Here is a 27,252-nt window from a genome sequence, read left to right on the forward strand (position 1 = left end):
TAGGGGTCTGGTCTGGGGTCTGTATTAGTTTAGGGGTCTGGTCTGGGGTCTGTATTAGATTAGAGGTCTGGTCTGGGGTCTGTATTAGTTTAGGGGTCTGGTCTGGGGTCTGTATTAGTTTAGGGGTCTGGTCTGGGGTCTGTATTAGTTTAGAGGTCTGGTCTGGAGTCTGTATTAGTTTAGGGGTCTGGTCTGGGGTCTGTATTAGTTTAGGGGTCTGGTCTGGGGTCTGTATTAGTTTAGAGGTCTGGTCTGGGTCTGTATTAGTTTAGGGGTCTGGTCTGGGGTCTGTATTAGTTTAGAGGTCTGGTCTGGGGTCTGTATTAGTTTAGGGGGTCTGGTCTGGGGTCTGTATTAGTTTAGAGGTCTGGTCTGGGGTCTGTATTAGTTTAGAGGTCTGGTTTGGGGTCTGTATTAGTTTAGAGGTCTGGTTTGGGGTCTATATTTATTTATGGGTCTGGTCTGGGGTCTGGAACTTATTTTGCCTTCTGTTTGCTGGTCTGGTCCGGGGTGACCCCTGCACAGAGTGCCCTCGGCTGTCCTCAGTACAATCCCTCCCCTCTGCCTTGTATCCGACCATGACCTTACTACGGCCATCACTCAGGAAGGAGGAGAAGCCATTACTTATTGCAGAGAGCTGGGAGCACTTAAGCGCTAGGGGCGGCCTTAGGGGCACTTGCGGGAACGGCATTAGTATAAAAGTTCACTTTCTCAGTCCTGCAGCTCCTTAAACCAGATGAACCGGACTCTTATCTAGAACTGTCAACTTTCAGGGTCAGATGTATAAACCTCTTCCTGGACTTCAATGCAAAATCTGTAACTCCCCACACATACCATTAATAATACTGGAGTCTTCTTATACATCAGAAGGGCCACTGAGTCCCTCATACCACCTCTGATTCCCCTACAGTTACCCCCTGCCTAAAAATATGCGAGTATAAAGGAGGGATAAGTTTGACTTGGGTCAGGAATTGGCCACAATGGCCCATGTGGATAGTTTTATCTTCCGTAGATGTTTCTACTTGCTTGATGTCTCGACCTATGTAAGACTCGGAATCACAGGACCAAATCTTACAATCACATGACACACACATTTAACCTATGGGTTCCCATGGCCTTAGAATGTCTTCTCCACTTTAGACTACACCACACCTTCAGGACAGGTCACTTTTGTCTCATGGTTTCCTTTATTTGTTCTTACATTGACACCATATTTTTGTGGCCGACCTTCTTCCCGTACCACGTACATACATCGCTACCTAGATACATTCAGCATCATATATGTCTTCAATGTATAGCGCTCTTACACTGTTATGGCATGCATGTGATCAGATCCTGGTTGACATCATCATGGTACGTACTAGGTGGACAAGCCATTCGTGACTCATATCGATGTTGCCTGTGGGACCTCCATGGGCTTCAACGAGTCTGAAAAGTTGTCACTTTGGGATTTCTTCACCTCAATTGTGCGACAAGGTTGTTGCATCCCAAGAATCTCCTTCACTGTATCCCGGAATCTTCTACTTACGAAGCAATACAAGAAGAAATTGACAGCAGTGTTGAGTAAAGCCAACATATTTCCAATGTCCATGGCCAAGTGGACCTTCCAGTCCTTGTGGACGGAGGATACATACATGTGAATGATGATGACAATGGTCCGGGGAGCCCATAGAACAGCAAATACAGTTGTGATGCCTATGAGTATGGCTGTGGTTTTGCCAATCCGAAGCTTGTACCTCTTCATCTTGGACTTCTTTCTAAGCCTAAGGATGATGATGGAGTTGATGAGGAAAAAGAAGGTGCAAGGAATGAAGTAAATTATGAAGCAATGGACCCATTTAAGGACACGGTCTAGCAAACCTGGTGTTCGCGGGTCCCTCCAAACATCACTCCACCAGTAGAAAGGGATGCCGGTCACAAATGATGCTAGAAAGACGCTTACAATAATCCTACGTGTACGTTCTGGGTAGGAGAGGGAGCGATATTGTAAGGGAAGACACAAGGCTACGTATCGGTCCATGGTTAGGATGACAGTGATCCAGATGGAAGCGTGGTTGGAGGAGAACTCAAGGACACTGACCATATGGATGAAAGAGTTGGGCACCTTGCGGTGGAGGATGGCTGTCTGAAGAATGAAGCCTACAAAGATGATAAAAATCTGAGTCAAGATGTCAGAAGTGGTGAGGGCCAGGAGGTAGAAGTAGGAGGATTTCTTGGTCCTGGATGCCAGCTTTGAGAGGGCGAAAGCCGTTAGGATGTTCACTGTTGGAAGAGAAGAACATGGCCATCATGAAAAAATCTAGTCTGCAAGTCAATTCCTTACATGTGGTATTAAGGCAACTTTCCCAGTGGTCAACTCTTGGAAACCAACTGTGTGAGGCCTGGTTCACATCTGCATTTGGTAATCTGTTCCGCATGGAGACTCCCCGAACGGATTACCGAACGCAGATGTGAACCAGGCCTCAGGACATCCCAAATATCTAAAGAGGTTCTCCAGGATGATCAAAATGAGTGGTTTTTGCTCCAAAACGGATCTGCTAAACCATGTGGTGCGTCCATGTGTTGTCCATGGTTTGGCAGCTCAGTTTCGGGAAAAAAACTCCTTACATTACCTATCGGATTATTCCAAAAAGTAGCGGACAATATTTTACTTACATCCTAACGGTTTAGATCCATGGCCCATCCACGGCCCCCCATTATTGTCAATGGGAGGTTTTTCTCTTACCAATTGAACCAACGGAAAATGGGTTGGAGGTGGTAACGGTTTATGATCCCATAGCCGTACACGTATTAATCCCCAATATCTGACCATATAGTCTTTATTATATGTCAGGATCAAGTCTATGTTTTTAGGAATTTCTGCGGTCTTGCTGTTGATCTAGTCTAGTAGTCAGGCGAGGTGCACATTACTGTGTTAGTGTGTCCAAGCATTAACATCCAGTCTCCATCCATCCAACATCCATTTCCTCCTGTCCACCATGGTGGCGTCGATACACTGAGGTAACACAGAGCATCTGTCGGCACTGTGACCGCTGTCACGTCTGCACCATTCACTATGGAGATACAGCTATGGGCCGGCCCGGACATCTTGTAAAGTAAATACGCACAGTGATAACCAATGTCCAAGACCAGGTGCCCATGTAAAGATGGCAAACAGCTTGAGGACATTTGCGCACACTTGGCTGGATCGTACACACATTAGGGCTTGCTTTACTTCTTACTTCTACTCGATGGAAAATTACATTTATAAGCCGCGTGTCCATATACTACGGAGGTCCCTAGTACTGATGAATGTTGAGAAAAACAGGGGCGGCCCATGGCAGACAATTGACTTCCGATTTGCGCCCTTGACCAGAGGTATAACATGAAGCGCCCGGGCCCCAAACTATAATGTACTGCTTATAGTACTAGTCTTCTTGTATTGGGAAGAAACACCTAAGGCTTCTGGGCCCAGGTGTCATGGCATCCATTGCACCTCCTCAAGTTACGCCTCTCTTTGCCAAAATTTGAGATGGCCCGGACATCACTCTTCTTACTAGTACTGTGTTATGATAGGTGAGGTTTGACCACCAGGACCCCCATAGATCTAAAGAACAAGGAGACTAGAAATACTAAGCCATCAGCAGAGGCCTAAAAGGCCACCTCTTTGAGTAGATCACCATTTTATTTAGGCTTGGTTCACATCTGTGTTGGAGTCTCCGATGACAATCGAAATTTTCTCTGCACCAGTGTTATACTGAAACCCGACGGACACCCAATGGACCCCATTATGGTCTATAGGATCCATGGGTATCCGCTGTTTTAACAGCAGGCCCTCCTTCATTTGTGGACCTGAATGATAGAGAGCCCAGCACTAGTGTGAACCAAGCCTTACTCACTAGAAGACCATTTTTCACTGAAACTAGTGACACATTGTGACTTCCATATTGGAATCCTTTGAGTCGAACATTCCGAGCTTCGGCAATTCCATCAGGGCAGATGAAGGGCCTACTCAGTGAGGAGTTGCGAGCCGCCGATTCCGAGACAAGATCGAGCCAGACGCTGATTTTTTTCCGGATCTTGCTCTGATCGCTGCCTCTCATTGAAAACAATCCGCCCCCAGAATCTGATTCCGTTATGTGGATGGGCCTTAGGATGATGAACACCCTCTCTCATGAACATAAATGAGGGACAGGCACATAGGTCTGGGGGGGGATCTATGGGGCGTTTCTGCCCACTATCTCTCCTCTCTGTTACCTGAAGAAGACCTGGAAACTTCCCTTTAAAAAAACACGTAAAAAAAATGTATTGCATTTTTTTCCTTTCCCATTGATTTCTATGGGAATCCGCTTGAAGATAAGTCACATCGCTACTGGTTCCCATTGAAATGAATGGGAGGCGTTTTTCGAGGCGGATTGTAAGGCGGATTCCACCTCAAAATCAACCTGCAAAAACTCCATGTCAACATACCCTTAGGCTAAGGCCCCACGTTGTGGAAACGCAGCTTTTTTTTGGTGCAGATTTTGTTGCGTTTTTAATACAGTGGATTTCTTCTCCAAATTTCTCTTGGTATTGAGTGGTATTATTTGAGTGTCGTTGGTCGAGGTGAGCAAACTGGTTCGTAATGAGTTGGGTTTGGTACAAATTTTCCGAAAATTTCAGGTCCGATGGGTAATGATGACCATGTGACCATTGCAAGCTTCAGCCTGGGAAACGTGACATAGGAGAAGACCCTGGAAGAAGGTGCAAGATCCTGCAGGGGAAGACCAGAGGCCCAGGAGAGGTAAGGAATGGTGGACATCAATGTCCGGACCGACCCCGGGCCTCTTCCTATTATACTATGCAACCCTCCAATGCATTTACAGAACAGAAACTTATGGACCAACCTCAAAAATATTTGCAGAATGATTCTCGTGAGCTTCGCCCATCACTAGCCCTAAGGCACGGTAGCCATGATACTCTGCATTTTTTTACAAGGCGGCATATATTGGAAAGTCGCCTTAGGTCACCCAATTACTCACAAGTGTGACTAGACACTTCACCTCTTCCCTTCTCATCATGTTACTCATACAGTCGCATCATCGCGCTTTATACACCTATTTCTATACACTCCTATACAGAGGCCACATGACAGCCCACATCGTGCCTGCAAGCTAACAATGCAAATTCCTATACAAACGATCCGCCATTGACAGTTTATCGTCTGTTTTCTCATGACACACTCCTAATGGCGTAATGGCATGTACGTGTAGGATGACGCTTGCACATAGATTATAGGAGAAACATAGGAACGGCCTTACAGCTATAAGCGGAATATAGGTTGGCTTTGTTACTAGCCTCGGGGCAGATATATTCGCCCCACATGTCACGGCCAATGTATGGAATATATTGGAGAGCTGTCAGTGCTGCGTCATATAACTGCATTACAGGAGCAAAGTGAATCAGTAAGAAACGCATAGCGTACCGGTTATGCCTCGTACCTAGACAACAAACCCGTGTCTTGGATCACAGTGCCTAAGGCTTGTGCTGTTCTTATACGTAAGTAGATTTGTGTGTCTGAGCACAGCTTCGAGATTTATCAAGACAGCTGCAAATATGATGAGCAAAAGATATAGGTGTATGATATGAGACGGTCGTGGTCACAGGGGTTACAGTAAGCCTGAACTTATAAGAAGCATCAGCGGTATCTGCAAGTCCTATGCTAAGTACTTACATTTTTTGTATTCCAAAAAATTGGAATGGGTCCGACCTATCTAGATCTAATAACTATAAAGGGACATATTACAATCCAGAATGCAGAATAGGAACAGTAGAATACGGTTCTTACAAGCTGTGCAGACGCCGAACCAGCAGGGCCTGCGAGGAGCTGTGAAGTCAGAGCTGGGAAAAGCAGGGATCTAAAACTAGAAGTGAATCCGCAGCAAAGTAGATCTACGCTGTACATGTTGTAACTGGGATAAACACTGCAGTCCTAGAATCATCAAGGCATAATCTATACAGACACTGAACTGTTAGGGCCTACAAAGAAGTACGAGGTCAGAGCTAAGAACTCAGTAGCCTAAGGAAAGTACAGGGGACGTCAGTCATATACGTTATCTGTGACGTCCCGGTTCCTTTCCTTAGGCCACTGATTGTCCTCACTAGTCAAATGCAATGGGACAAGACCCCGGGAGAATCAGGATGGACCGCGGTGAGAGATACCAGAGCAGCGGGGACAAGTGAGTGTGGTTTTTTTCCCACCTACCCTGGCCTCCTTGCGAAAAACTGTATATCTTGGGCATCCCCTTTAAAGTTTCAATTTAAAGCCAAAAGTAGTTATACTATATACGTATATGAAAGTGTCTGACAAAAACACTAATAATGCATCAGCTTTACAGAAACTGAACCATCAGGGGCTGCAGAGAGATCCAAGCTCAGATCAAAGGATGAGAACCAAACCTGTGACTAACAAACATAGTAATACCAAATGTGCAATAAAGTGTCCAACCTAAATACTACATGAGTCAAATCGACAAAGCACATCTGTAAAGATACTGAACCATCAGGGCCTGCACAGAGATGTGAGGTCAGAGCTAAGGGTGAAAAATGAACATACAATATAGATCTGAGAGAAGTTCTGCTATGTGTCATACAGTACTGGACATCAACATGATATCGGAGGTATCAGAAAAACATAATGTGTACAGACATAGAACCATCAGGGACTGCAGTGAGATGTGAAGTCAGAGCTGAGGATGAGAATTAAACCTACAATTATAGGTTAGAAGTAGTTATACTATGAGTATAGTACAGTGACCCATCTATGCAATAAATAAAGCACCATCTATAGAGATACTGAACCATCAGGGGCTGCAGAGAGATGTGAGCTCAGAGCAAAGGATGAGAATTTAACCTATGCATATTCATTATATAGTTCCTGACTGTGAATATTATATATATATATATATATATATATATATATATATATATATATATATATATATACACTGTGAAAACGCTGAACCATCAGGGGCTGCAGAGAGATGTGAACTCAGAGCAAAGGATGTATATTCATTATATAGTTCCTGACATCTGTACTGTGAAAACACTGAACCATCAGGGGCTGCAGAGAGATGTGAGCCTAACCCTAAGGGTAACAATTAACCCCTTCAGTACCTGGCACGATACCATCAGAGTAACATCCGTACAGACACTGAACTGTCAGGGACGTATGAAGTCGGAGCCAAGCATGAGAATTAACCCTACAGTGCCTGGTACAAACAATGTATTGTTCAAACCATCACCATCTCGACAGACACAGAATCGTCAGGGGCTGTAGGAAGATTTGACATCAGTTCATGTAACACATTTTAATGTTATCTGTTGCATATATCTGACCATTGTACATGTCGGGCACGTACAAGGCGTGGTAGAGATTGGTTACCGCAGTTGTGAACCTTACACTCATTGTGCGCTCAGATGGAAGGTTAAGTGCCCCTTATTACCACTCTGAGAGGAGTTAACAAGGCTGCAGCCATTGGTCTGCGCTTCCTGTATAAATTGACAAATAATATGTCACATATACTTTGCCCCTTACCCTGAAACATTTTACAGGCGTTTAATAAAGGAATTATGTATAATGTGCTAATTATCAGGCGCCCTCACGTAACCAGCCGCGTGTTACCCCGGCAATGGAGCCGAGCGGCATTAATGGTCAATTATACAAACCTATCCCACGTACACCGGAAGCTCTGTTTACAGCAACAACACCAACTTACTGCAGTAGGCATGTGGAATGGGGGGTGAACTTGTGATGTGAGGAAGAATAGGTGAAAAGAAAGAAGAAGAAAGGACGTGAAGAATGAGAAGAAGGTGAAGAAGAAAAGGAAAAATAAAACGGAAGGGAAGAAAGAAGGATGAAGAAATAGAAGCCATGAAAAAGACACAGAGAAGAAGATGAAGGAGAAAACAGAAGACTAAGAAAAGGGAAGACAAAATAAAGAAGATAAAGAAAAAGAAAGGAAGAGAAAGAGAAGAAAGGAAGAGAAGAAAGAAAACGGAAGAGAAGAGAGAACAAGAAGGAAGGAATGGGAAAAAGACATAGTTGAATACATCTCACCAATGGAGTTAAGATGTATATAAGATACAACATGACTGACATGAAGATCCACCAAGACCACGTCACCGCTTGGGAATGTTGGTTAGAGACTTTCGACAGCCTTTGACAAGAGGGCCTCAACAACCTCCATGTTTTTGACGTGGGTGAAGAAGACCCTACTACTCTTTCGGTGAGGTTCTTGCTGTGATAAAGTTTAGGTCAGTAGGTTTCTCCTCGGTTGATACCTTTGCAAACAATACCAACCTCTTCCACCCATCAAGGACATCAGTGTGTAGAAGACCATGGAGTAGAAGATGTTAGTATATGCGTCACTAGCGCGTACACTCACCTGGTAAGCCAAGACCAAGTAGGATGCTATAATATATAATCGGTATATAGCCAAGAACACACGGTGAAGGGTCTGATTTTTGGCCTTCCTCTTCGGCTGCCAATAAGGATGTTTTGTTTTCGCTGGTATTTTGTAAAGGGATCATCCTCAGACATTATAGGAACCGCTCTGAGAAGACAAAAGTGGATAGATTGGCATCATAGTCCACAAAATGTATGACTGATACAGTATCTTAGCTTCACGATGGTGCTTGGTGGAAGAGGATCAGCACCAACATCCAGGCTAGTACAGCCATAAATCTGGTTGGCTATCAAATTTGATAGAGCAAGATTCCAAGCACAACCATCTACAGTCTAGAGAAGTCTTGTCAGAAGGTTTTCATGGAAGACTTGTGAAGACAGAATTTCACGTGGAAGCTAAACCATGAAAAACTAGACAAGGGTTGATGAAGAATGGCCAAGGTCGGAAAGGACTAGGTTGATAGAAAAGATAATGATGTGGCCTCCACCGACCTCTGATCTTCCAGAGATAGAAGCAAGTGAGAAGGCCAAAGTGTAGAAGAACTTGGACATGTTCTCCAGAATGTTTGCGACAACCTACTAGCTCTCGTACCATTTAATCTTGAGTACTGGAGATCTGCAGTCACATCTTGAAGGATATTTTTCCTAGTCCTGTAAGCACAAAACAAAAATTTAAGCACAACAGTCTTCGGCATTATCTCAACAACTTGCCAAAAACATGACGTAAGAGTTCCAACTTTGGGACCTCTGAGGCACCACATTGGGAATATGGATGGAGAAGTGGTCGTGTGTGTTTAGAATCACCTTTAGGTGGTCAGTAGATGTTTGGAGCTCCCTTGACTTCGATGTAACCACACACGATTGACCACCCCTCCACCACCAAAACCGGGAAACAGGTTCCTCCATCTCTATTCCCACATCTCTAATCAGTGGAAATTCCCGTTTTAACTTATCATTTCTCAGACCCATAGAGCGCAGAGTCCCGTACGTTGCCCTAATAGTGTTTGCATTTCATCCACCGCTTGCCTGTTTCACGCTATCTTCACACTACAAGAAGCGATTACATAATTGGCTCGCCTCCATCCATCCCTCAAATTACAAGTGGACTAAAGGTAGAAATCTAGAGATATCGCAGTAAATATAACCGCCACTTTACTCCGAATTATACCGCTCAATGTACAGATAAAGGCAATACTGGAGATCCTGCCAACCAACGTATAGTATGGTTGGAAGGTCACATTGCCCTCATTGCCCCCCCATCATGTGATACCCATAATAGAGCCAGATAAACTTGGCTGAGTGTGCGTGTTCTCAATGGGGGAGAGGACAAACGATGGAGATGTGTAAAAATTAATCTGGGAAGCCTTGTACGAACAAAATTCATAAGGTTCTCCTAAAGTTGGTAGCTATGGACAACCTTCTCGTCCATAAAGCCCATCTCAAGACCTTCTGCTCCTCATTGTCAAAACTATAGCAAACTTTTTATCATGATCATGTTTGACCAGCTTGCCTTAATTTAACCTTCTTTGGCCAGAGAGATTCATCCATCAGGTTGTAGGGTTTACGTCACCACAACCCTCAAGCCAGTGATCCTCTGATAATCCGAGAGGTCCTACAAGACTCACCAAACTGGACCATTTCTTGACCATCATGGTTTGAGAAAGCCCAACTCTTTGGGTAGGTGACATATTACAGGTTCATCCATGATTATGAAACTCTAAACCCAGGTAGAACTTAAGGTACCACCACAACCCACTTGATTCCATTATGTCAGAACATCAAGGTAGAAGGACCTTGTGTGGTCATCTCTCGAAGGAACAAAAACAGAACTACAAGACTGACAACCACTCAACTCCAGATCTCCAAAATGGCAGACAATAGTTACCACTTCCAGTTCCATTTTCAATCGTAGGGACAATTCTAGAGCAAATTTCTTGAGGGACTTCATACTTAATCTGGTGAACCAAGGCTCAGGATGATTGATACCATGTGGACAGACCAGATATAGTGGGCCAACTCAAAAAGGCCACCTCTTTGAGAAGACCACCTCTCTAGAAGACCATGTTTTTTTTCAAATTTTGGGTGGTCATCTCAAAGAGATTTCATTGTACTTTGCCATACTTACGATCTCAAGTGTTGTAGGCCCAAATAAGTTTTCAGAGAACAGAAGATATTACCAATTAACAAAGTTCTTGAAGATTCTGCCGCACATTTCCGTAATTTGAGACCATCTCCCCCATCGCACGGACTGCCCCCATGCAGCTTTAAATTCCTTTCCTCCATGTAGGAATTGCTCATTATGTGGAAGAGGAGATCATAGAAAGTCTTAAGATGATGGTTAATTTCCTCAAGTCTTCTAATTAAGCCTCATTTTTCTATAGTTCTACGTTACGTTCTCTGGTGGTGGGTCCTACCATGGGGAGTGAACGGAGAGGAAGCTTATTATCCTCATTAAAGGGATGTTCACATGACTGACCAGATAGCATGACTGTGCTATAACAAGCTTAGAAAGATGAGTCCGACTAAGAGTGTTTAGGTATGAGAGGCAGCGCTGGAAATCCTGATGTATACACTGCGGGAAAACATAAGGAGAATATTCTACATTATAATTAAGTTCTATGGTGAAAAATACTTCAGGTTCCTCTTAAAGGGGGTCGGTCATGTAGAAGATATTGCCCCATCTGATGGTACCATCTTGTAGAGCAGGAAGAGCTGAGCGTAACGATATATAGTTTTATAGGAAAAGATTCAGAACAACTTGTCATTCATTGATGAAAATTCGAGTTTACCCTGAGTCTGGAGGGTGGTCCTACAGATTGACAGTTGTCGCGTTATGAATGACTCCGCCCTCCAGATTTATAAACTGAAATGAATGGATTACAAGTGATTCTTAATATTTTCCTATAAAGTTATATATCTATGAACTCAGCTCCTCCTGCTCTATCACATGATAGGGAGATATCAGCAATGTGAGAGATCCCCTTTAAATGGGTTTCCACAAAGTAGACTTTCATGACATGACGTCAGATCTGAAGCTAGGACCTCCATCTGCTGATGTTAAAATCAGGCTCCTATGTGTCACTCTCTGCTTATAGAGTCTCTCCATATGGTTTCTGGCACAGGAAGGTATGGTAGGGGGGTTGCTGATAGCTGGCACTGAATAATGGGCACACTACGGTGGCATTGTATGGGGGCACACTAGACTTGACATTGTAGGAAGTGCACAATATGTCTGATATTGCTGATACTGTAGGTCAGGGTGCATTCTGATAATGTTCCTACAGTCACCCTAATATTATATGCCCCCACATTATAATGTTCTCCTCAAATTGATCCCAAAGTATCAAGTCTCTCTCCTGGTGCAGGAACAGTCTAATGTCACCCTCCAGCAGCCCCCAATTTAATGTCCTTCTTCATCTGCCCTCATAGTTTAATGACCCCTCTATTTGCCCTCCCTGTTTAATGTTCCACTCATATGCACCCAGTTTAATGCCCCCTCCATCTGCCCCACAGTTTAATGTCCCTCTTCATCTGCCAAAGTTTAACATAAAAACCACAGTTCCTCCCCTCTCCTCGCTCCCCTTCTTGTTCTGGAGTGTTCAGGGAGGTGCAGGCGCGATGTGAGTGACATCATCACATTGCGCCTACAGCTCCCCGGGCCGGAGCACACAGGGGGCACAGTAGTAAGGTAGGGGCTGTCCACTCCTGCTTCACCACTGTATACAACTCACCTGCATCTTCTCCAGAAGCAGAAGACTTGAATCTGGGACATAACTCCTGCCGATCGGGATGGTGGGACTGTACCCGGAATCTGGGACTGTCCCGCTGGATTTGGGATATCATGTCCTGACCGTGAGATACCACAATTGCTCAGATAACTTGTAGCTATATCCGACAGTGAAGAAGGGGTTAACTCCGCCACACCGCAGCGCACTCCACTGATCTCATTAAAGCCCAAACACAAATTATTATCGACCGCTCGGAGTAAATAAAGACATTAGCAATAATTGATGCTGTTAATATGTGTGTTCTCCGCTCCAGAAGCCGCCCATGGTGGGGGACACGCAATAGATTTCATGTTTCCTATGTGTGATCAGGATCTGGGTGGGCCGTTAACTCTTTCTTAAACCGGTTCTACCTGGTCTACAAGCTGAGATATGATGGGGGGATGTTTTATCAAATAAAATACCGCCATCATGTGGAAAAATAGATCCTAAATAATACCGCCAATAGCGGGACGTTGGGTAATAGGGGGCCATAACAGGGAAAGTCCCCCCCCCCCATTCTTTGTTACGATGAACAGAATGGGACAACATACACCAACCTACCCCTAACCATACATTGTGGGGCCTGTTACGGTATTATTTAAGAAATCTATAGCAGTATTATTATTATTATACTGTATATGCATGGTATGGCAATATTGTCTGGGCACTGTATATCATTATTATACATGCACGGTATGGCAGGATTGCCGGTGTACATCATTGTACATGTACAGTATGGTAGTATTTTTTGGGCACTGTATGTTATTATTATATATGCACAGAATGGCAGGATTGTCTGTGTACCTTATTGCACATGTATGGTATGGTAGTAATTTTTGGGCACTGTATATCACTGTTATATATGCATGGTATGGCAGTATTGTGTGGGCACTGTATAGCATTATTATACATGCATGGTATGGCAGGATTGCCGGTGTCCATCATTGTACATGTACAGTATGGTAGTATTTTTTGGGCACTGTATATCACTATTATATATGCACGGTATGGCAGTATTGTCTGGGCACTGTATAGCATTATTATATATGCACGGTATGGCAGGATTGTCTGTGTACCTTATTGCACATGTATGGTATGGTAGTAATTTTTGGGCACTGTATATCACTATTATATATGCACGGTATGGCAGTATTGTCTGGGCACTGTATAGCATTATTATATATGCACGGTATGGCAGTATTGTCTGGGCACTGTATATCACTATTATATATGCATGGTATGGCAGTATTGTCTGGGCACTGTATAGCATTATTATATATGCACGGTATGGCAGTATTGTCTGGGCACTGTATATCACTATTATATATGCATGGTATGGCAGTATTGTCTGGGCACTGTATATCACTATTATATATGCACGGTATGGCAGTATTGTCTGGGCACTGTATATCACTATTATATATGCATGGTATGGCAGTATTGTCTGGGCACCTTATTGCACATGTATGGTATGGTAGTAATTTTGGGCACTGTATATCACTATTATATATGCATGGTATGGCAGTATTGTCTGGGCACTGTATAGCATTATTATATATGCACGGTATGGCAGTATTGTCTGGGCACTGTATATCACTATTATATATGCACGGTATGGCAGTATTGTCTGGGCACTGTATAGCATTATTATATATGCACGGTATGGCAGTATTGTCTGGGCACTGTATAGCATTATTATATATGCATGGTATGGCAGTATTGTCTGTGCACTGTATATCACTATTATATATGCATGGTATGGCAGTATTGTCTGTGCACCTTATTGCACATGTATGGTATGGTAGTAATTTTGGGCACTGTATATCACTATTATATATGCACAGTATGGCAGTATTGTGTGGGCACTGTGTAGCATTATCATATATATATATATATATATATATATATATATATACTGTAAGGTAGTATTGGTACACATTGGGTGACATGCCTATGTACAGCCTAAAGTCACCTGAAAGTTTCCTTGCTAAGCTGAATGGCATCGATCAAAACTACCACCCAGCTTTCCCAGAATGCTGAACAGAAGAGTTGCTTGGTTAAAGAGTAATAGGGAAAGTGTTACTGAATATTCAGCCAGGAATAAGCCATGGCGACCCTTATTGGACCTATTATAAGGCCTATGTGGGTTGTCACTCAGCTTTTCTATAACCCTGAATGGCAAACATACCTGGTTATGTAGGAACAGGGAATTTATTACTAAATTTTCACCCAGGTTTGTCATTCAGGAGAAAGAAAAGCTATGTGACACCATTCAGAACTTACGATTTTGCCCCTATTTGTTGTCACCCAGCTTTCCCAGACTGCTGAATGACAAATAGCCTAGTAATGTAACATCAAGAAATATAGGACTGCACATTCTGTCAGGTTTGTCATTCATGAGTAGGAAAACATGCAGGACATCACCTTTGGGACTTGTAACAATCATTAGTTTGGCTGTCACCCAGCTTTCCCAGCCTCCTGAATGGCAAACGTGACTAAGTTATGCAACAACGGAGGATATAATACTGTATATTGAACCAGCCTTGTCATTCAGAATTAAGAAAAGTTGTGTGACAACCCCTATCGACATGTAATAATGATCATACTAGTTAACACCAAGCTTTCCCGGGCTCCTGAAATGCAAATATTTCTAGTTATGCAAACACTGGGGATATATTACTGTATATACAACCAACTTTGTCATTCAGGATTAAGAAAAGTTGTATGACAACCCCTATAGATTTATGATAATGACCATACTGGACGCCACCAAGCTTTCCCAGCCTCCTGAATGGCAAATATTTCTATTTATGCAAGAACAGAGGATATATTACCTTATATGCAACACGATTTGTCATTAAGGATTAAGAAAAGCTGAGTGACAACCCCTATGGGCATCTGATAATGAATGTACTGGTTGTCACCAAGCTTTCCTAGAGACGGATATAACCAAGTGATGAAAGATCGGAGAGTGTTAAAGCTGCAATTCTACAATGTCCATTCATCATCCTCCTGTACCCCGCCATGTCGCCCCCTATTCCCAGCTGTGCGGCAGAGCAGAGGTTAATGATATATCTCCTGTCACAGCCGCCATATATACTCTCATGAAATGCCGAGTGTGCAGGAATAGACTCCGCTCACATATCTCCGAGAGCTGATGTTCCATGAAATTTTATATACACTCGCGACGAATCCTCCATCGAAACCCTAACTACTCCTCCCTGACAAGAATCCACATCGATCCATAGCATTGATCTGCCCGCCATGGTGCAGAAACACGTATATAGTGTACCGAACTGTGGAGGGACCTCAGCAAAACTTTGTATGGGGACTAGACCCAGGAAAATAAAAATGACTGCTATAAGGTACTGACTGACACCATAATGCCTAGATAATGCCACCATACAGTGCTCTAAATAATACTGACACCATAATGCCTACATAATCCCGCCATACAGTGCTCTAAACAAGGTCTAAATAATACTGACACCGTAATGCCTAGATAATTCCGCCATACAGTGCTCTAAACAAGGTCTAAATAATACTGACACCATAATGCCTAGATAATGCCGCCATACAGTGCTCTAAACAAGGTCTAAATAATACTGACACCATAATGCCTAGATAATCCTGCCATACAGTGCTCTGAACAAGGTCTAAATAATACTGACACCAAAATACCTAGATAATACCGCTATACAATGCTCTGAACAAGGTGTAAATAATGCTAACACCATAATGCCTAGATAATTCCGCCATACAGTGCACTAAACAAGGTCTAAATAATACTGACACCGTAATGCCTAGATAATTCCGCCATACAGTGCTCTAAACAAGGTCTAAATAATACTGACACCATAATGCCTAGATAATTCCGCCATACAGTGCTCTAAACAAGGTCTAATTAACACTGACACCATAATGCCTAGATAATCCTGCCATACAGTGCTCTGAACAAGGTCTAAATAATACTGACACCAAAATACCTACATAATACCGCTATACAATGCTCTGAACAAGGTGTAAATAATACTGACACCATAATACCTAGATAATGCTGCCATACAGTGCTCTAAACAAGGACTAAATAATGCTGACACCATAATGCCTAGATAATTCCGCCATACAGTGCACTAAACAAGGTCTAAATAATGCTGACACCATAATGCCTAGATAATTCTGCCATACAGTGCTCTAAACAAGGTCTAAATAATGCTGACACCATAATGCCTAGATAATTCCGCCATACAGTGCACTAAACAAGGTCTAAACAATACTGACACCGTAATGCCTAGATAATTCCGCCATACAGTGCACTAAACAAGGTCTAAACAATACTGACACCGTAATGCCTAGATAATTCCGCCATACAGTGCACTAAACAAGGTCTAAATAATACTGACACCATAATGCCTAGATAATTCCGCCATACAGTGCTCTAAACAAGGTCTAAATAATACTGACACCATAATGCCTAGATAATCCCGCCATACAGTGCTCTAAACAAGGTCTAAATAATGCTGACACCATAATGCCTAGATAATCCTGCCATACAGTGCTCTAAACAAGGTCTAAATAATACTGACACCGTAATGCCTAGATAATGCCGCAATACAGTGCTCTAAACAAGGTCTAAATAATACTGACACCATAATGCCTAGATAATCCCGCCATACAGTGCTCTAAACAAGGTCTAAATAATACTGACACCAAAATACCTAGATAATACTGCTATACAATGCTCTGAACAAGGTCTAAATAATACTGACACCAGTTGCACATCAATGCTGCTATATAGTGCCTGAAAATGGTGCTAATTCCTATCGCCATAAAGTGCTCTACATAATTGCCTGATACTGCCATCAAATGCTCCAGTGCCTAAATAATACCGTGGTATGGTGTTTTTGAGGAACATGTCCGAAGAAAAAGTGCTTAAATAACCCCGCTATCTAGTGTAAGTAACAATTACTAAATAATACTGCCATATATTTCTCAGATAATAGTGTCCTAATAATCCTGTTATGCAGTGCTCTAATAACAAGGACTAAATAAAACTGACATCAATTGCTCATCTAATAGTACATCTATAGTCCTTCAATAAGGCGCCTGGAATATGGTGCTAACTCATATTGCAATAAAGTGCTGTAAATAATTCAGCAATACTACCATAAACCTCTCAATTAAACCGCTATAAAGTGCTCTAGTGCCTAAATAATACTGTAATATGGTGCTCTAGGAACATATCCTAAATCATACTGTACTAAATATATTGTATCATACAGTGCCTGCGTAACTGTGCTTAAATAACCCTGTCATGTCGTGTTCAAGTCACATTTTCTAAATAATACTGCAATAAAGTGCTCAAGTATCATAATATCCTGTTATGTAGTGCTCAAGTTGAAATTACTTAGCAGCACAGCCCAAAAGGGCTAAAAATGAACTATTTTAAATAATTCTGCCATTCAGTGCTCAAGTAGCAGTGCCAAAAATATTAGTATCAAGTACTTAAATAAAGTGCTATAAAGTGCTCTAAATAATCCTACCATACAGTGCTCAAATAACAGTGACTAAAGTACTGCCATAGAGGGCTGAAGTAGTTGTGACTAATGAATACTGACATAACATGCTAAGTAATAGAGGTACATGTTACCCCAGGACATACACGATACGTTTCTAGGGGGTAACCAAACTGTCTGCATGTAATACCTCTGCTATCCTCTACAGTTATGATAATAGCATTGGGGGACTTTTATGTAATTTATTTGTACAGAGGATACTTGTCTGAGAAACATTGAAAAACACTCGACTAAAGTAGTCCTGACATAAATAATTTACCATGAAGTACTCAAGTAAGAGTACCTAAATAATACCGTCATACAGTACTAAAGTAACTGTACACAGTAAAATACTGCTTTTCAGGGTGCCTATGAAAATGTTTAAGAAATACTGCCCTACCTTGTTCTAGTAAAGTGCTCAACAAATACTGCCATATAGTGCTCTAGTAAAGTGCTCAACAAATACTGCCATACAGTGCTCATCAAATACTGCCATATAGTGCTCAACAAATACTTCCATACAGTGCTCTAGTAAAGTTCTCAACAAATACTGCCATACAATGCTCAACAAATGGTGGTCTCTCCCTAAGGAGTGACAATATCCCCTTAATACAGTGCTCTAGTAAAGTTCTCAACAAGTACTGCCATACAGTGGTCAACAAAAATAGGAGATAGATAGATAGATAAATAGATGATAGATAGATAGACAGACAGACAGACAGACAGACAGATAGATAGATAGATAGATAGATAGATAGATAGGAGATAGATAGATAGATAGATAGATAGATAGATAGATAGATAGGAGGGAGATAGATAGATAGATAGATAGATAGATAGATAGATAGGAGATAGATAGATAGATAGATAGATAGGAGATGATAGATAGATAGATAGATAGATAGATAGATAGATAGATAGATAGGAGGGAGATAGATAGATAGATAGATAGATAGATAGATAGATAGATAGATAGGACATAGATAGATAGATAGGAGATAGATAGATAGATAGATAGATAGATAGATAGATCAATAGATAGATAGATAGATAGATAGATAGATAGATAGATAGATAGGAAATAGATAGATAGATAGGAGATAGATAGATAGATAGATAGATAGATAGATCAATAGATAGATAGATAGATAGATAGATAGATAGATAGATAGGACATAGATAGATAGATAGGAGATAGATAGATAGATAGATAGATAGATAGATAGATAGGACATAGATAGATAGATAGGAGATAGATAGATAGATAGATAGATAGATCAATAGATAGATAGATAGATAGATAGATAGATAGATAGATAGATAGGAAATAGATAGATAGATAGATATGAGATAGATAGATAGATAGATAGATAGATAGATAGATAGATAGATAGATAGATAGGAGATAGATAGATAGATAGATAGGAGGGAGATAGATAGATAGATAGATAGATAGATAGATAGGAGGGAGATAGATAGATAGATAGATAGATAGATAGATAGATCAATAGATAGATAGATAGATAGATAGATAGATAGATAGGAGATAGATAGATAGATAGATAGATAGGAGGGAGATAGATAGATAGATAGATAGATAGATAGATAGGAGGGAGATAGATAGATAGATAGATAGATAGATAGATAGGAGGGAGATAGATAGATAGATAGATAGATAGATAGATAGATAGATAGGAGATAGATAGATAGATAGATAGATAGGAGATGATAGATAGATAGATAGATAGATAGATAGATAGATAGATAGGAGGGAGATAGATAGATAGATAGATAGATCAATAGATAGATAGATAGGAGATAGATAGATAGATAGATCAATAGATAGATAGATAGATAGATAGATAGATAGATAGGAGATAGATAGATAGATAGATAGATAGGAGGGAGATAGATAGATAGATAGATAGATAGATAGATCAATAGATAGATAGATAGATAGATAGATAGGAGATAGATAGATAGATAGATAGATCAATAGATAGATAGATAGGAGATAGATAGATAGATAGATAGATAGATAGATAGATAGAAGGGAGATAGATAGATAGATAGATAGGAGATAGATAGATAGATAGATAGATAGATAGATAGATAGATAGAAGATGATAGATAGATAGATAGATAGATAGATAGATAGATGATAGATAGATAGATAGATAGATAGATAGATAGATAGATAGATAGGAGATGATAGATAGATAGATAGATAGATAGATAGATAGATAGATAGGAGGGAGATAGATAGATAGATAGATAGATAGATAGAAGATAGATAGATAGATAGATAGATAGATAGGACATAGATAGATAGATAGATAGATAGGAGATAGATAGATAGGAGATAGATAGATAGATAGATAGATAGATAGATAGATAGAAGATAGATAGATAGATAGATAGATAGATAGATAGATAGGACATAGATAGATAGATAGGAGATAGATAGATAGATAGATAGATAGATAGATAGGAGATAGATAGATAGGAGATAGATAGATAGATAGATAGATAGATAGGAGATAGATAGATAGATAGATAGATAGATATGAGATAGATAGATAGATAGATAGATAGATAGATAGATAGATAGGAGATAGATAGATAGATAGATAGATAGATAGATAGATAGGAGATAGATAGATAAATAGATAGATAGATAGATAGATAGATAGATAGATAGATAGAAGATAGATAGATAGATAGATAGATAGATAGATAGATAGGACATAGATAGATAGATAGGAGATAGATAGATAGATAGATAGATAGATCAATAGATAGATAGATAGATAGATAGATAGATAGATAGGAAATAGATAGATAGATAGATATGAGATAGATAGATAGATAGATAGATAGATAGATAGATAGATAGATAGGAGATAGATAGATAGATAGATAGGAGGGAGATAGATAGATAGATAGATAGATAGATAGATAGATAGATAGATAGGAGGGAGATAGATAGATAGATAGATAGATAGATAGATAGATAGATAGATAGATCAATAGATAGATAGATAGATAGATAGATAGATAGATAGGAGATAGATAGATAGATAGATAGATAGGAGGGAGATAGATAGATAGATAGATAGATAGATAGGAGGGAGATAGATAGATAGATAGATAGATAGATAGGAGGGAGATAGATAGATAGATAGATAGATAGATAGATAGATAGATAGGAGATAGATAGATAGATAGATAGATAGGAGATGATAGATAGATAGATAGATAGATAGATAGATAGATAGGAGGGAGATAGATAGATAGATAGATAGATCAATAGATAGATAGATAGGAGATAGATAGATAGATAGATCAATAGATAGATAGATAGATAGATAGATAGATAGATAGATAGGAGATAGATAGATAGATAGATAGATAGGAGGGAGATAGATAGATAGATAGATAGATAGATAGATCAATAGATAGATAGATAGATAGATAGATAGGAGATAGATAGATAGATAGATAGATCAATAGATAGATAGATAGGAGATAGATAGATAGATAGATAGATAGATAGATAGAAGGGAGATAGATAGATAGATAGATAGGAGATAGATAGATAGATAGATAGATAGATAGATAGATAGATAGAAGATGATAGATAGATAGATAGATAGATAGATAGATAGGAAATAGATAGATAGATAGATATGAGATAGATAGATAGATAGATAGATAGATAGATAGATAGATAGGAGATAGATAGATAGATAGATAGGAGGGAGATAGATAGATAGATAGATAGATAGATAGATAGATAGGAGGGAGATAGATAGATAGATAGATAGATAGATAGATAGATAGATCAATAGATAGATAGATAGATAGATAGATAGATAGATAGGAGATAGATAGATAGATAGATAGATAGGAGGGAGATAGATAGATAGATAGATAGATAGATAGATAGGAGGGAGATAGATAGATAGATAGATAGATAGATAGATAGGAGGGAGATAGATAGATAGATAGATAGATAGATAGATAGATAGATAGGAGATAGATAGATAGATAGATAGATAGGAGATGATAGATAGATAGATAGATAGATAGATAGATAGATAGGAGGGAGATAGATAGATAGATAGATAGATCAATAGATAGATAGATAGGAGATAGATAGATAGATAGATCAATAGATAGATAGATAGATAGATAGATAGATAGATAGGAGATAGATAGATAGATAGATAGATAGGAGGGAGATAGATAGATAGATAGATAGATAGATAGATAGATCAATAGATAGATAGATAGATAGATAGATAGGAGATAGATAGATAGATAGATAGATCAATAGATAGATAGATAGGAGATAGATAGATAGATAGATAGATAGATAGATAGATAGATAGGAGGGAGATAGATAGATAGATAGATAGATAGATAGATAGATAGATAGGAGATAGATAGATAGATAGATAGATAGATAGATAGGAGATAGATAGATAGATAGATAGATAGGAGATAGATAGATAGATAGATAGATCAATAGATAGATAGATAGATAGATAGATAGGAGATAGATAGATAGATAGATAGATAGATAGATAGATATGAGATAGATAGATAGATAGATAGATAGATAGATAGGAGATAGATAGATAGATAGATAGATAGATAGATAGATAGATAGATCAATAGATAGATAGATAGATAGATAGATAGGAGATAGATAGATAGATAGATAGGAGATAGATAGATAGATAGATAGATAGGAGATAGATAGATAGATAGATAGATAGGAGATAGATAGATAGGAGATAGATAGATAGATAGATAGATCAATAGATAGATAGATAGATAGATAGATAGATAGATAGGAGATAGATAGATAGATAGATAGATATGAGATAGATAGATAGATAGATAGATAGATAGGAGATAGATAGATAGATAGATAGATAGATAGATAGATAGATAGGAGATAGATAGATAGAGAGATAGATAGATAGATAGATCAATAGATAGATAGATAGATAGGAGATAGATAGATAGATAGATATGAGATAGATAGATAGATAGATAGATAGGAGGGAGATAGATAGATAGATAGATAGATAGATAGATAGATAGATAGGAGATAGATAGATAGATAGATAGATAGATAGATAGATAGGAGATAGATAGATAGATAGATAGATAGATAGATAGGAGATAGATAGATAGATAGATAGATCAATAGATAGATAGATAGATAGATAGATAGGAGATAGATAGATAGATAGATAGATAGATAGATAGATAGATATGAGATAGATAGATAGATAGATAGATAGATAGATAGGAGATAGATAGATAGATAGATAGATAGATAGATAGATAGATCAATAGATAGATAGATAGATAGATAGGAGATAGATAGATAGATAGATAGGAGATAGATAGATAGATAGATAGATAGGAGATAGATAGATAGATAGATAGATAGGAGATAGATAGATAGGAGATAGATAGATAGATAGATAGATCAATAGATAGATAGATAGATAGATAGATAGATAGATAGGAGATAGATAGATAGATAGATAGATATGAGATAGATAGATAGATAGATAGATAGGAGATAGATAGATAGATAGATAGATAGATAGATAGGAGATAGATAGATAGAGAGATAGATAGATAGATAGATCAATAGATAGATAGATAGATAGGAGATAGATAGATAGATAGATATGAGATAGATAGATAGATAGATAGATAGATAGATAGATAGATAGGAGATAGATAGATAGATAGATAGATAGGAGATAGATAGATAAATAGATAGATAGGAGATAGATAGATAGATAGATAGATAGATAGATAGATAGATAGATAGATAGGAGATAGATAGATAGGAGATAGATAGATAGATAGGAGATAGATAGATAGATAGATAGATAGATAGATAGATATGAGATAGATAGATAGATAGATAGATAGATAGATAGATAGATAGATAGGAGATAGATAGATAAATAGATAGATATGAGATAGATAGATAGATAGATAGATAGAGTCCTATGAAAAAGTTTGGGCACCCCTATTAATCTTAATCATTTTTTGTTCTAAATATTTTGGTGTTTATAACAGCCATTTCAGTTTGATATATCTAATAACTGATGGACACAGTAATATTTCAGGATTGAAATGAGGTTTATTGTACTAACAGAAAATGCGCAATATGCATTAAACCAAAATTTGACCGGTGCAAAAGTATGGGCACCTCAACAGAAAAGTGACATTAATATTTAGTAGATCCTCCTTTTGCACAGATAACAGCCTCTAGTCGCTTCCTGTAGCTTTTAATCAGTTCCTGGATCCTGGATAAAGGGATTTTGGACAAACAATTCAAGTTCAGTTAAGTTAGATGGTCGCCGAGCATGGACAGCCCGCTTCAAATCATCCCACAGATGTTCAATGATATTCAGGTCTGGGGACTGGGATGGCCATTCCAGAACATTGTCATTGTTCCTCTGCATGAATGCCTGAGGATTTGGAGCAGTGTTTTGGATCATTGTCTTGCTGAAATATCCATCCCCGGCGTAACTTCAACTTCGTCACTGATTCTTGAACATTATTCTCAAGAATCTGCTGATACTGAGTGGAATCCATGCGACCCTCAACTGTAACAAGATTCCCGATGCCGGCATTGGCCACACAGCCCCAAAGCATGATGGAACCTCCACCAAATTTTACAGTGGGTAGCATGTGTTTTTCTTGGAATCCTGTTTCTTTTTGGACGCCATGCATAACGCCTTTTTTTATAACCAAACAACTCAATTTTTGTTTCCAAAATGAAGCTGCCTTGTCCAAATGTGCTTTATCATACCTCAGGCAACTCTATTTGTGGCGTACGTGCAGAAACGGCTTCTTTCTCATCACTCTCCCATACAGCTTCTATTTGTGCAAAGTGCGCTGTATAGTTGACCGATGCACAGTGACACCATCTGCAGCAAGATGATGCTGCAGCTCTTTGGAGGTGGTCTGTGGATTGTCCTTGACTGTTCTCACCATTCTTCTTCTCTGCCTTTCTGATATTTTTCTTGGCCTGCCACTTCTGGGCTTAACAAGAACTGTCCCTGTGGTCTTCCATTTCCTTACTATGTTCCTCACAGTGGAAACTGACAGGTTAAATCTCTGAGACAACGTTTTGTATCCTTCCCCTGAACAACTATGTTGAACAATCTTTGTTTTCAGATCATTTGAGAGCGGGCTGTCCATGCTCGGCGACCATCAAACTTAACTGAACTTGAATTGTTTTGTAGAAAGAAATGGTCCAAAATCCCTTCATCCAGGATCCAGGAACTGATTAAAAGCTACAGGAAGCGACTAGAGGCTGTTATCTTTGCAAAAGGAGGATCTACTAAATATTAATGTCACTTTTCTGTTGAGGTGCCCATATTTTTGCACTGGTCAAATTTTGGTTTAATGCATATTGCACATTTTCTGTTAGTACAATAAACCTCATTTCAATCCTGAAATATTACTGTGTCCATCAGTTATTAGATATATCAAACTGAAATGGCTGCTGCAAACACCAAAATATTTAGAACTAAAAATGATTAAGATTAATAGGGGTGCCCAAACTTTTTCATAGGACTGTAGATAGATAGATAGGAGATAGATAGATAGATAGATAGATAGATAGATAGATAGATAGGAGATAGATAGATAGATAGATAGATAGATAGATAGGAGATAGATAGATAGATAGATAGATAGGAGATAGATAGATAGATAGATAGATAGATAGATAGATAGGAGATAGATAGATAGATAGATAGATAGATAGGAGATAGATAGATAGATAGATAGATATGAGATAGATAGATAGATAGATAGATAGATAGATAGATAGGAGATAGATAGATAAATAGATAGATAGGAGATAGATAGATAGATAGATAGATAGATAGATAGGAGATAGATAGATAGATAGATAGGAGATAGATAGATAGATAGATAGATAGATAGATAGGAGATAAATAGATAGATAGATAGATAGATAGATAGATAGATAGATAGATGATAGATAGATAGATAGATAGATAGATAGATAGATAGGAGATAGATAGATAGATAGATAGATAGATAGATAGGAGATAGATAGATAGATAGATATGAGATAGATAGATAGATAGATAGATAGGAGATAGATAGATAAATAGATAGATAGGAGATAGATAGATAGATAGATAGATAGATAGATAGATAGATAGAAGATAGATAGATAGATAGATAGATAGATAGATAGGAGATAGATAGATAGATAGATAGATAGATAGGAGATAAATAGATAGATAGATAGATGATAGATAGATAGATAGATAGATGATAGATAGATAGATAGATAGATAGATAGATAGATAGGAGATAGATAGATAGATAGATAGATAGATAGATATGAGATAGATAGATAGATAGATAGATAGATAGATAGATAGGAGATAGATAGATAGATAGATCAATAGATAGATAGATAGATAGATAGATAGATAGATAGATATGAGATCGATAGATAGATAGATAGGAGATAGATAGATAGATAGATAGATAGGAGATAGATAGATAGATAGATAGATAGATCAATAGATAGATAGATAGATAGATATGAGATAGATAGATAGATAGATAGATAGGAGATAGATAGATAGATAGATAGATAGGAGATAGATAGATAGATAGATCAATAGATAGATAGATAGATAGATAGATAGGAGATAGATAGATAGATAGATAGATAGATAGGAGATAGATAGATAGATAGATGATAGATAGATAGATAGATAGATAGATAGATAGATAGATAGATAGATAGATAGGAGATAGATAGATAGATAGATAGATAGATAGATGATAGATAGATAGATAGATAGATAGATAGATAGATAGATAGATAGGAGATAGATAGATAGATAGATAGATAGATAGATGATAGATAGATAGATAGATAGATAGATAGATAGGAGATAGATAGATAGATAGATAGATAGATAGATAGATAGATAGATAGGAGATAGATAGATAGATAGATAGGAGATAGATAGATAGATAGATAGATAGATAGGAGATAGATAGATAGGAGATAGATAGATAGATAGATAGATAGATATGAGATAGATAGATAGATAGATAAATAGATAGATAGATAGATAGATAGATAGGAGATAGATAGATAGATAGATAGATAGATAAATAGATAGATAGATAGATCTCACATACACATAAAGTTTTGAAATGAATATAGAAACATAAAAGATATGAAAAAGAAGGAATAATACATGGACATGACATCGGTAGTAGATGGAGAGCTGAAGGGTATATATATATATTAGTACTGTAATAAATATAGAAAGAATAGGATATACATGAGATAGATAAATCTACAGACACCCGATGATCAGTCTGTGCCCCCTGGTCCCGGATACCCCGCTGTCTGCCCTCCTACCTCTCCTCCTGGGTCACTCCATCCCCGCTG

The 27,252-nt window shown here is 38.8% G+C and overlaps 1 protein-coding gene across 1 annotated transcript; it reads right to left on the reverse strand.

The window, feature by feature from the left end:
- Positions 1-1,378: 1,378 nt before the first annotated feature.
- On the reverse strand, positions 1,379-27,252 carry GPR142 (G protein-coupled receptor 142). Its single transcript, XM_075279346.1, has 4 exons — positions 27,223-27,252; positions 9,018-9,076; positions 8,406-8,573; positions 1,379-2,262 (listed from the first exon to the last, which is right to left on the reverse strand). The coding sequence occupies exons 3-4, from the start codon at positions 8,548-8,550 to the stop codon at positions 1,385-1,387; spliced, it is 1,023 nt and encodes a 340-aa protein (XP_075135447.1). The 5' UTR covers positions 8,551-8,573; positions 9,018-9,076; positions 27,223-27,252; the 3' UTR covers positions 1,379-1,384.

This window comes from Leptodactylus fuscus, chromosome 6 (genome assembly GCF_031893055.1).
Source record: "Leptodactylus fuscus isolate aLepFus1 chromosome 6, aLepFus1.hap2, whole genome shotgun sequence".
Lineage (NCBI taxonomy): Eukaryota > Metazoa > Chordata > Amphibia > Anura > Leptodactylidae > Leptodactylus > Leptodactylus fuscus.

What these genes read in the sequence shown, in the direction of transcription:
- GPR142 (XM_075279346.1), bottom strand. Translation starts at nt 8,550, where the DNA reads ATGATCCCTTTACAAAATACCAGCGAAAACAAAACATCCTTATTGGCA. An exon ending in ACTTGGTCTTGGCTTACCAG is followed by an intron (nt 2,263 to 8,405) that starts GTGAGTGTACGC and finishes CTCTTCCAACAG; the next exon opens with TGAACATCCTAACGGCTTTC.